The sequence below is a fragment of the Podarcis cretensis genome (genome assembly GCF_951804945.1).
Source record: "Podarcis cretensis genome assembly, chromosome: 8".
NCBI classification, from domain to species: domain Eukaryota; kingdom Metazoa; phylum Chordata; class Lepidosauria; order Squamata; family Lacertidae; genus Podarcis; species Podarcis cretensis.
Window position 1 is genome coordinate 92,813,437 of NC_137177.1, and position 12,473 is coordinate 92,825,909.

At 45.0% G+C, this 12,473-nt stretch overlaps 1 protein-coding gene across 1 annotated transcript in view; it reads left to right on the top strand.

The window, feature by feature from the left end:
* Positions 1–12,473, top strand: part of KAT6A (lysine acetyltransferase 6A) — a 91,318-nt gene that overhangs the window by 67,219 nt on the left and 11,626 nt on the right. Inside the window, exon 14 of the mRNA XM_079988978.1 lies at positions 10,302–10,503. Within this exon, the coding sequence (XP_079845104.1) occupies positions 10,302–10,503 (202 nt within the window). The remainder of the gene's footprint in view (positions 1–10,301; positions 10,504–12,473) is intronic.

Sequence of the window (12,473 nt, forward strand, 5' to 3'; positions counted from 1 at the left end):
CTGCTTTTAAAGTGAGGGCAATTTTAGAATGTGGGAAGCAGAGGGATTGCATAATTTATTTACTATAGTCATATTCTGCATTTCAGGATATGGATCTTTTCAAGGTGGATCAAAAGTAATATCAAAGCAGGCTAATGAAAATCACAGCCCTCTGTAGAGGGATGGGGACATTCTCCCATGCCAGCAAGATGGTCTCAGGTGGGGCATGAACTGAGCCTAGTGCCTAGTGCTTGATGGTGCAAACACTGACTTGCTTAAAGGCAGTTAAACAGTTTCTCTTCCTCTGAAGCGCCAGTTTTAATTCTTGCCTGACTCAAGCCACTGCTGAAGCCAGTCCCTCGTGTCTTTTTTGCTGACTCTGAAGCTCCTCTTTTCTCTTACTTGTTGGCATTGCCTGCTGTGATTGTGGTGTTGAGGAGTTTATGGTGGGCTGGGCCCCTTGGAGTATGTGTGACTTGCCTATTAAGGAAATAGTTTTCCCCTGGTGTGTGTTGGGCTCACTCAGTGTGAACTGTTTGTGTGTGCGATTTAACAGTCCGTTTTTTAAAAAAAAATTATTTTCCATTTAAAAATATATAGTCACATCATTATTATCCACTTAACTTCTTTGGCTGTCTAGAGGCTATAGACTTCCTTCCCTCCCACCTCTTGGCTTTCAAAAGTAACCTTTATATCACAGCATTTTATATATTTTCCAATTCTAATATAACTCATTACAAAATACCTCAAAGTTTAAATAAAAGTAGAAGGGTAAAAAATTTCTTATTACAAGTCTTCAGATAACCCTACAAATGTTGTTAATTGCATACAATGATCTTTCAAATATTGTGTAAATTTACTCCAGTCTTTTTTGAATACTTGGTCATGCTAGTTTTGGATTTCCCCCGTCAGCTTCACCAGTTCCGCAAAGTCCATCATTTCCATCTGCCACTCTTCTATAACAGTCTGTTTTTTACCTTTTTCATAGAATCATAGAATTGAGTTGGCAGGGAGCCGAGTGTCATCAGGTCCCACCTCCCGCAATGCAGGAATATCTGCTAAAGTGTCCATGTCAGATGGCCATCCTAACCTCTGCATAAAAACCTCCCTGGAAGGAGAGTCTGCAACCTCCTGAGGGAGTATGTTCCACTCTCAAACAGCTCTTAATAATAAATAATAATAATAATAAATTTTATTTATATCCCGCCCTCCCCAGCCGAAGCTGGGCTCAGGGCGGCTAACAACAATCAAAATAATCCAACGATTCGAAAAACATTTCATTATAAAAATTAATTAAAATCAAATTGATGGCAACCAATAAGCAAAATTCTGTGCAGATTGCCAGAGGAGGGGGGTCAGGCTGCGCCCTGGCCAAAGGCCTGGTGGAACAGCTCTGTCTTGCAGGCCCTGCGGAAAGATGTCAAGTCCCGCAGGGCCCTAGTCTCTTGTGACAGAGCGTTCCACCAGATTGGAGCCGCGGCCGAAAAGGCCCTGGCTCTAGTTGAGGCCAGCCTAACCTCTCTGTGGCCTGGGATCTTCAAGATGTTTTTATTTGCAGACCGTAAGTTCTTCTGTGGGACATACCAGGAGAGGCAGTCCCGTAGGTACGAGGGTCCTAGGCCGTATAGGGCTTTAAAGGTTAAGACCAGCACCTTAAACCTGATCCTGTACTCCACCGGGAGCCAGTGCAGCTGGTATAGTACCGGATGAATGTGATCTCGCAGCGAAGACCCCATAAGGAGTCTCGCCGCGGCATTCTGCACCCGCTGGAGTTTCTGGGTCAGTCTCAAGGGTAGCCCCACGTAGAGCGAGTTAAAATAATCCAGTCTGGAGGTGACCGTCGCTTGGATCACAGTGGCTAGGTCAGGGCGAGAGAGATAAGGAGCCAACTGCTTAGCTTGGCGGAGATGAAAAAATGCTGCCTTTGTTATAGCTGTAATCTGCACCTCCATAGAGAGAGAAGTATCAAAGATTACACCCAAACTCTTAACGGACGATGCTGGCACTAATTGCACCCCCGCAAGAGATGGGAGTTGCCCCCTCAATCCCATATTGCCCCGTCCCAGCCAGAGGACCTCTGTCTTCAAAGGATTTAACTTCAACCGGCTCCCACGTAACCATCCAGCCACAGCTTCCAGACATCTGGTCAGTGTGTCCGGGGCCGAGTCAGGATGGCCATCCATCAACAGATAGAGTTGGGTGTCATCGGCATACTGATGGCAACCCAGCCCAAAACTCCGGACAAGCTGGGCTTACTGTTAGAAAGTTCTTGATGGAATCTCCTTTCTTGTAACTTGAAGCCATTGCTCCTCTTGAGCAGGACAAAACAAGCTTGCTCCATCTTCCATGTGGCAGCCCTTGAGATATTTGAAGATGGCTCTCATATCTCTTCTCAGTCTCTTCTTTTCCATGCTAAACATACCCAGCTCCTTCAACCACTCCTCAGAAGGCTTGGTTTCCAGACCCTTGATCATCTTGGTTGCCGCCTTCTGCACATGTTCTGTTTAAGTTTAGGCCCATCCCATTTTCCTCCCCATGTGCTGCTTAAATACAAAAAACAAAAACCCACCCCACTATTTTGTGTCTGTTCAGTTCTTCCTGGTTTTCTAACAGTCTGTCTCCCTACAATCCTGTCTCCCATGTTGCGGTTATTTTTGCCCCATACCTTTTCTGGCTGGGGGGGGGGGATAATTAGAGACTGTCAGCGCCTGCAGTAGCAGCATGGAAGTTAATAAGGAAGCACCAGCACACAAGAGACCTGGAAGCATCTGTGGCAGCAAGCATAACATCTAATTTAACTGCTGCCATTATGTGGATCCCTGAGGGGACCGAGCATGAAAGGCTTCATGTCGGCAGCAACTGCAGTTCTGTTGCTTCCTAGGTAGGCAGTAGCCACTGTTTGTGAACTTATCAGGGCTTAGCTAGCTCACCCCAGGTCAGCTGCCACTGCCTTTTGTGGGAGCAGTCAGTGTGTAAAGGCAGAGAAGTAATGGCAGGGAAGCCCCTGCAGAAGCCCCAGTCTCAATCTTTGTCCAGTGGTGGCATTGAGAGGGCACAGCAGTTTTCACAATCCTTGATGAGGCTTTGTCAGAGGATGAGCCGCTGAGAAGGCAATGTCAGACAGTTCTTCAAAGGGAATTGGCGAAGGAGACCTTGTTTCTCAGAGGTTGTCCCACTGGCTGTGACCACCTGGCATCTTCCAGGAAGATGCAACGTTCTGTCACAAGGGTCATTGCTTTCTCAACACCTTTTGTGGTTGAACCTGACCAAGTGAACCCATTCCTGCGCAATGTTTGCCATCTTGCCAAAGGTTGCAGGCAGCTTTACCTGCAGCAATTGCATGTTGATTGCCCTCTTAGAAGACAAAGTCCAGCAACTGGAGGAATGTGTAGCTATGCTCCAAAGAATTACAATCATAGAATCATAGAATCATAGAGTTGGAAGAGACCACAAGGGCCATCAAGTCCAACCCCCTGCCAAGCAGGAAACACCATCAGAGCACTCCTGACATATGGTTGTCAAGCTGGAGCTCTTCTTGGAAGCAACAGAGCACACCGTCTCCACCAAGGAGGAGACAGGGGACTCCCCTGAGAAGGAGGCTAGTTCACCAACACAGGAGCCAGATATATGGAGAAACATGACTCAAAGAAGTTCGCTCTGATTGTTTAGAAATACACAATCGCTTTGAGGTCCTCTCCCCTAGCATGGAAGACGAAGAGCAGACTCCATTTGAGGATCTCTCCCTCATTACAGTCGATCAGGTATATGAAGACGAGCAGCAAAGTCAGTCCTCAGGGAATGTGCAGGCGACCTTGGAACGGACAGCTCACGGAAGAACCCCGACCAGACCTAAGAGGAGGCGTGTAGTGGTGATAGGGGATTCCCTACTGAGGGGAACAGAAGCAGTGATCTGTGGGCCTGACAAGATGTCTCGGGAAGTGTGCTGTCTCCCCGGGGCTAAGATCCAAGATGTAACTGAACGACTGCAAGGAATCGTAAAACCCACTGACAAATACCCCTTCCTCTTGGTTCATGTGGGAACCAATGACACTGCAAGCAATAGCCTCCAGAAGATCAAAAGAGACTACGAGGCTCTGGGCAGGAAATTGAAGCAATTAAATGCACAAATTGTCATCTCATCTGTCCTCCCAGTTGAACGACGTGGCCCAGGGAGAGAGAGAAAAATAGTGGAAGTGAACAGCTGGCTTCGCAAATGGTGTAAACAGGAACGGTTTGGATTCTTAGATCACGGACTGCAGTTTCTTGAAGATGGACTTCTGGCAAGCGATGGGCTGCACCTCACAACGGTTGGGAGGAATGTTTTTGCCAAAAATCTCAGAAACCTCATCAGGAGGGCTTTAAACTGACTAATGTGGGGGAGGGAGACAGTGCTCCTGAAGGTAGGAGTCTATCAATTGATGAAGATGATCATCCAAATGTCATAGACCAAATGGAGCAAACAGCACGCAGACCTAGTGGTGGGAGGAAAAAATCCTTAAATAAGAGACACGGGGGAATGATTAATGGACTTCAATGTCTGTACACTAATGCGCAAAGCATGGGAAATAAACAAGATGAGCTTGAGCTCTTGGTACAGCAAACTAAATATGACATAATAGGCATCACTGAAACCTGGTGGGATAAGTCCCACGATTGGAATGTAATAATGGAGGGATACAATCTATTTCAGAGAAACAGACCAGACAAGAAAGGAGGAGGAGTGGTGTTATATGTCAGGGATGTGTATACCTGTGAAGAGATCCAAGATTTAGAACCTCAAAGCCAAAGTGAGAGCATTTGGGTCAAAATTAAGGGAGAGATGAATAACAGGGACCTCATTGTGGGAGTTTACTATAGATCCCCAAGCCAAACGGAGGACATAGATGATGCCTTCCTGGAACAGATGGCCAAGCATGCAAAAGGAAGGGAGATAGTAGTAATGGGGGACTTCAATTACCCAGATATTTGCTGGATGTCAAACTCAGCCAAGAGCGTAAGGTCAAACAGATTCCTCACTGGCCTTGCAGACAACTTCATTGTCCAGAAAGTGGGAGAAGCAACAAGAGGAACAGCCATTTTAGATCTGGTCCTAACCAATGTTGATGACCTGGTTAGTGGGGTAGAAGTGGAAGGATCATTAGGCGCGAGTGATCATGCTCTTCTGAAGTTTACTATACAGCGGAAAGGAGCAGCCAAGCATACTAGGACTCAATTTCTTGACTTTAAGAAAGCCGACTTCATAAAACTTAGGGAAGTGCTGGGTGAGATCCCATGGACAGTAATACTAAAAGGAAAGGGAGTTCATGATGGCTGGGAGTTTGTTAAGAGGGAGATAGTAAAAGCACAACTTCAGGCAATACCAATGAGACGGAAACATGGAAGGTGCCTAAAGAAGCCAGGGTGGCTATCTAAAGAACTTTTAACTGAGTTAAGATTAAAAAAGGATGTGTACAAAAAATGGAAAAGGGGGGAAACCACCAAAGAGGAATTCAAACAAAAGCCAGCACGTGTAGACACAAAGTCAGAAAAGCTAAAGCACAGAATGAACTCAGGCTTGCTAGAGAGGTTAAAACCAACAAAAAAGGCTTTTATGGGTATGTTCATAGCAAAAGGAAGAACAAAGAAACAGTGGGGTCACTCAGAGGAGAAGATGGTGAAATGCAAACAGGGGACACAGAAAGGGCTGAACTCCTCAATGCCTTCTTTGCCTCAGTCTTCTCCGATAAAGAAAACAATGCCCGACCTGAAGAATTTGGAGCAAATGATTCAGCAGAGGAAACACAGCCCAGAATAACTAAGGAGATAGTACAAGAATACTTGGCTAGTTTAGATGTATTCAAGTCTCCAAGGCCAGGTGAACAAGAGTATTAAAATAACTGGCAGGGCCAAGAGTATTAAAAGAACTGGCAGATGTGATCTCAGAACCACTGGCAGTCATCTTTGAGAATTCCTGGAGAACAGGCGAAGTCCCGGCAGACTGGAGGAGTGCAAATGATGTCCCTATTTTCAGAAAGGGGAAAAGAGAGGACCCAAATAATTACCACCCAGTCAGTCTGACATCAATACCAGGGAAGATTCTGGAGCAGATCATTAAGCAAACAGTCTGTGAGCACCTAGAAAGGAATGCTGTGATCACCAATAGTCAGCATGGATTTCTGAAAAATAAGTCATGTCAGACTAACCTGATCTCATTTTTTGACAGAATTACAAGCCTGGTAGATGAAGGGAACGCAGTGGATGTAGACTACTTTGATGGGATGATGAGCTGCTTGTGCGTAAAAGCTTAGTCCCTCAGGGTTTGCTCAGCTTAGCAAAACTCTGTCTTTAGCGGAGTCCTTAAGCATGGCTCCCTCAGTCGCTGGCAGAATCCGACAGTGGGCGTTTGCGGAATCTCTTCCAACATAAAAGCTCCTTAACGGAAACGCGTCTTCTGGACTCTCGGCGTGACAGTTTCCGGCGAGGAGTGGGTGTCCCTATAGGAGGTCCTGAAACCTCCTCACTGTTTTCGCTGGAAGTGTCCCAGAGCCCTTCCTCCGACTCCCTTTCCCTCGGAGCTCCTTCTCTCCCCCTGCTGGTTCCTTCCTCTGCTGTTAAGTCTCTCCTAACCTCCTTGAGCCCTTCCACCACCTGCTCTGATGGCAGTTCCCTGACACCTACCTTGATTTCAGCAAGGCATTTGACAAGGTGCCCCAAGCTGGTAAAATGCGGACTTGACTATGCTACCACTCAGTGGATTTGTAACTGGCTGACTGACCGAACCCAAGGGGTGCTCATCAATGGTTCCTCTTCATCCTGGAGAAGAGTGACTAGTGGGGTGCCACAGGGTTCTGTCTTGGGCCCGGTCTTATTCAACATCTTTATCAACAACTTGAATGATGGACTCAAGCGCATCCGGATCAAATTTGCAGATGACACCAAACTGGGAGGGGTGGCTAAAACCCCAGAGGACAGGATCACACTTCAAAACGACCTTGACAGATTACAGAACTGGGCCAAAACAAACAAGATGAATTTTAACAGGGAGAAATGTAAAGTATTGCACTTGGGCAAAAAAATGAGAGGCACAAATACAAGATGGGTGACACCTGGCTTGAGAGCAGCACATGTGAAAAGGATCTAGGAGTCTTGGTTGACCACAAACTTGACATGAGCCAACAGTGTGACGCGGCAGCTAAAAAAGCCAATGCAATTCTGGGCTGCATCAATAGGAGTATAGCATCTAGATCAAGGGAAGTAATAGTGCCACTGTATTCTGCTCTGGTCAGACCTCACCTGGAGTACTGTGTCCAGTTCTGGGCACCACAGTTCAAGAAGGACACTGACAAACTGGAACGTGTCCAGAGGAGGGCAACCAAAATGGTCAAAGGCCTGGAAACGATGCCTTATGAGGAACGGCTAAGGGGGCTGGGCATGTTTAGCCTGGAGAAGAGGAGGTTAAGGGGTGATATGATAGCCATGTTCAAATATATAAAAGGATGTCACATAGAGGAGGGAGAAAGGTTGTTTTCTGCTGCTCCAGAGAAGCGGACACGGAGCAATGGTTCCAAACTACAAGAAAGAAGATTCCACCTAAACATAAGGAAGAACTTCCTGACAGTAAGAGCTGTTTGACAGTGGAATTTGCTGCCAAGGAGTGTGGTGGAGTCTCCTTCTTTGGAGGTCTTTAAGCAGAGGCTTGACAACCATATGTCAGGAGTGCTCTGATGGTGTTTCCTGCTTGGCAGGGGGTTGGACTCGATGGCCCTTGTGTGCCTGCCTTCAGATTTGGTGAATACCATTCTAGCCTTTGTGTTTATCGTTCAGCATCATCAGCATTTCTGCACAGGTGCAAGCAGAATCGAGTGCAGCTGGATAGGGCTAGCATTAGAGATTTCCTGTCTCCCCCCCCCCCCGAAAGGACTTACACCCCAACACATTGTGAAGATTGTCATCAGCATCGTGGTCTGTCTTGTCTGACATTCAGGAGGTTTCTTTAGGTGCTCTTCCTTTCCTTAGTTTCTTAAAGAGGCTACAATAATAAATCCACCTGTACCCCAGGTGGAATTGCATACAGAGCTAAAGACTCTGCAATGACCAGCATTTAAACATTTTAAATCAGTCTCTACGTTTGTTACTAATTAAGGTTGTATTTCTTAACACTGTTACTTCAGCAATGCAAGTTTCTCAACTGAATACATTATCGGTAGCCAAACACCTTTATGTACTGTATCAAGACCAAGTAGTATTACAGACTGATTCTTCTTTTAGTCTGAAAATCAATACACATTTTCATGGACAGTAAGAGCTCATTCTTCCAACTATTTGTCCTTCACCTGAACACCCTACAGAGAAGGCATGGCACTCTCTGGATGTGAGAAGATCTTTGAAGATTCACATTGCATGTACAAAGCCATTTACACAGTCATTATTTGCATCTTCTCATCCAAATGGATTAGGAAAGAGAGTTTCAAATTCCACTTGGTCTTAGTGAGTTAGGGTCTGAATAAATATGCCATATAATGTGTTGCACTTGATGCCACCATCTAAAATTACTGCACACTCAGCTACTGGGCAGGGGCCAAATGAGCAGACCTCTTCAGGAGGTTGCTACACATTTACAAAGCACTACAAAATGGATTTATATGCCTTGGCTGAGGCAGCTTTGGGGAGAAAAGTGCTGCAGCATGGACTCCTAGACCAATAGGCAGCTAAAGCCTTCCCTACATGGGTACACTTTTGGACACTCCATCTGAGACCATCTTACATGCACAAGAGAAGGGACTGCTGGTCTTAACTGAAAAAAATATCTGTGCATGTAATGATGGTCTCTGGGCTGCACTCTATATTTTACAGTGCCTACTGGGGTGTGAGTTTGTCATGGGATCAATGTTGTTTGTGCAGTTGAATGCTTGTCTGTGTTTTTGTTTCTTTTGTGTAACATTTCTGCTCTTAAGCTTTGTCATGAACAAAAACTAGTGCTACAGAGGGAAAGAGAGAATTTAACTGCTTTTGAAACAATTTGTGTTTATGCCATAAAACACTAGGGGCAGCTCACATCTCAACTGAGACTATATTTACATGCATAGAGAAATTCCTTTCAGGTAAGACCAGTGATCCCATATAGCTGAAACATTCTCTAGTATTTTCTTCATCTGTCTGTCCCAAAATTTCTAGTAGTCACAGTGCAGGCATTCAGTGCCTTGTCCAACTGCTCCCTCCACCCTCCAGCATAGCTAATGGCAACAGGAAACATTTTCATAACATGTACAGACCTTGTGTTGAGTACATTGAACAGAAGAGTACAAGCCCCACTGAAGCAAACTAAATCTGTCACTTCTGCTGAAAACACAATTGCTTATTCTCATAATTAAGGCTAACTAAAAAGTAATTCTGTACTCAGGCAATTCTCCACCAAAAGCACCTGAATTCTGTAATTCTAAATCCTGCAGATCAATCAAATTTGCATGTTTCTTTTATTTACTATAATTTTAGCATTGCAAGGGGATATAAACACTACCATGTGATTAATATGCTGATTTACTTTGATTTCTGAGACATCAGCACATTTTCAAACAATAGGGATAGAAATGTGCATTTTATTAAATCAAACCTGAGATTCGGAAGCTCAGCTGAAGCTTTTTGGCTGTGGAGCTTATTTTTATTGCTAAAACACAGTCATTGCATTGCAGGATTTTTGGTTTTGAGATTGTTGCAGTTTCAGCCAAGGCACTAAGAGCCTTCCAATGCCTTCAGCCTGAGGCACAAGAAGCCAGAAAAACTGGTAGATATATTTTCTTTTCCTGCAACAGATGCTTAGCTGCCTTTAATGATTCTTCATTACCTTGCACTCTGCATCAGTTCTAGTGTCATCTCAGTTTGATTCTGGGCTGCAAGTTTCAAACGGAAGTGAGAAAGAAATATCCTACACAACTTTTTTTCAAAACTTCACATCAGTCACCGTAGTCGAAACAAAATAAAAGAATTTCTTCCAGCAGCACCTTAGAGACCAACTAAGTTTGTTATTGGTATGAGCTTAGTTGGTCTCTAAGGTGCTGCTGGAAGAAATTCTTTTATTTTGTTTCGATTACAGCAGACAAACATGGCTACCTACCTGTAACACGAGTCACTGTAGGAATTTTGGAGCTGACTTTAACCTATTTGTGCACCTCAAATGCTGTTTTGATCTGTTTGCTTCTTGATGCAACAGACTATGGCAGCTGCTTAGTAATGTGACAGTCTTTTGGGCATCCTCCTGCTGGTCACTCTTCCTCCCTGCATCCGTACGTTTGTTACCTGTACTTAAACGTCAAAATTTGGCTGAATCATTTTTTCCTCATTCTCAGATTTGTGATTGTCCGGCGGGAGAAGCTTATCCAAGACCACATGGCAAAGCTGAAACTGAATCTCCGGCCTGTAGTTGTAGATCCAGAATGCCTACGCTGGACTCCTGTCATTGTCTCAAACTCAGTGGTTTCAGAGGATGAAGAAGAAGAAGCTGAAGATGGGGAAAATGAAGAGCAGCAGCAAAGGGAAAGAGAGGTAGAGGTCAGTGTGGAATAGATATTTATATATGCATGCAATTGTGGAGTAATTAGCAAAGCAGCCACATGTGTGCCCCGTATGGCAGAGGGATGGAAAGGTAGCTTAAAAGTGCGGATGGCTAAAAGCCAGCTGGAGTTGCTAAGGAATGTAATGGGAAAATTGGATCCCCTTCATCTTTCCATCAAGCCTGTATTAATTTGCCCTACCTCTACATATGGCACATTGGGAGGAATTTTATTTGAAAAGGTGGGGTAGGAACAAATAAACATGAAACTTCGTTATCCTGAGCCCAAACCATTATCTATTGTTTAAATTTATATCTAGTACGTCCTCCCAAAGGAGTGCAGGGAGGCAAACAAGAAAACACAAAAACTAACAAAATATTTAGATGTTAAAAACATCTGAGAACGTTTAAAAACAGCCATGTATCCTCACACCTAATAATAGGAAGAGAGTGGTGCAATGATTAGAGTGTTGGACTGGGACCCAGGAGACGAAGGTTCAAGACCCCACCCCCCACCATGTCGCTCACTGGATGCCCTTGGACCAGTCCTTGCCTCTCAGCCTAATCTACCTCACAGGGTTGTTGTTGTGGAGATTATATTAGGGGGAGAACCATGGACACCACCTTGAGCTCCTTGGACAAAGGGTGGGATATAAACACATTAGGCTAGAAAATTAAATTAGTATGTTGTAGCCATTAAATACCTGGACAAATAGAAATGTTTTTTAAAACCTTCTGAATACTTTGGAAGGTGTTCCATAAGTGAGGAACCAATACTGCAGTGATGTCCAAATTTGGCCCTCCAGCTGTTTTGGAACTACAATTCCCATCATCTTTGACCACTGGTCCTGTTACCTAGGGATGAATGGGAGTTGTAGTCCCAAAACAGCTGGAGGGCCAAGTTTGGCCATCACTTCAGTACTGAGAAGGCCCTGCCGTGGGTCAACATCAATCAGGAAGTCCCCAGAAGGGGTGGCACTGCCGAAAGGGCCTGCTTTGGTTTTGAGGGAGGCTGTCTTGGGTCCCAAGCCCTTTAGGGTTTGTTTACTGGTACAAATTCAGACTGGCAGCCAGTGAAGCACTTTCAGGACCAGTGACACATGGTCCTATCAAATTGCCCCACTCACCAACCTAGCAACCTTTTTCTGCTGTAGCTGCAGCTTCTGGATTGTATTCAGTCACTAGAGCATGGGCAACTGAGGTCAGGCTAATAGCTGACAAACCAGCCTAATTTGGGTGCAATCACTCCTAGCTGCAGAAGCCACCTGGCTGGAATCCAGGAATGCTCTCGGACTGCAAACCTGTTCCTTCAAGGGACAGTGCAAGCTGTCTACCTTATTTCTGGACCTGAGAATCACCCACTGTTTAGTCTCAGTATATCTAGCTTATCACTTCAGCCAGGCACCAGTCCAACCCCACAGCTTTTGCTGATTTAGATGGAAGGAGGGAGAGGAAGAGAGCAGTGTGATATTAACATATAAATGTTGAATTAGCATATGAGACACAATGGACCCTGTGGGACCCCACAGCTCAGAACTCATGGGGCTGAGCAACATTCCTCTAGTGTTACCTTCTGGTAATGACCCTGCAGGCAGAAGCAGATTTGCTGCAATACAGTGCCTCTAGCTCCCAACCCCCTGATTTGTTTCAAAATGAGACTATGGTCAGTGATGGCAAAAGCCATTGAAAGATCAAGGGTTGTTCCCACCTCTTGGTCTCTCTCTTCTGATAAAGGCAATCAGTCAGGGCAACTGAGGCTGTTTTGATGCTAAAAATGGGCATGAAATCAGACTCAAATGGATTTAGATCATCTTTGCCCAGATACCAGAAATGAAATACTAGAGACTGGGATGAAGAGGGCATGTAATGGTCTCACTACTACAAGTGTTTTGTTCCTGTCATCAAGCTGCAACAACTACAAAAGATCTCGCAGGCTTTGCTCCTTTCTGCACTCAGACAGAAGCCTTCC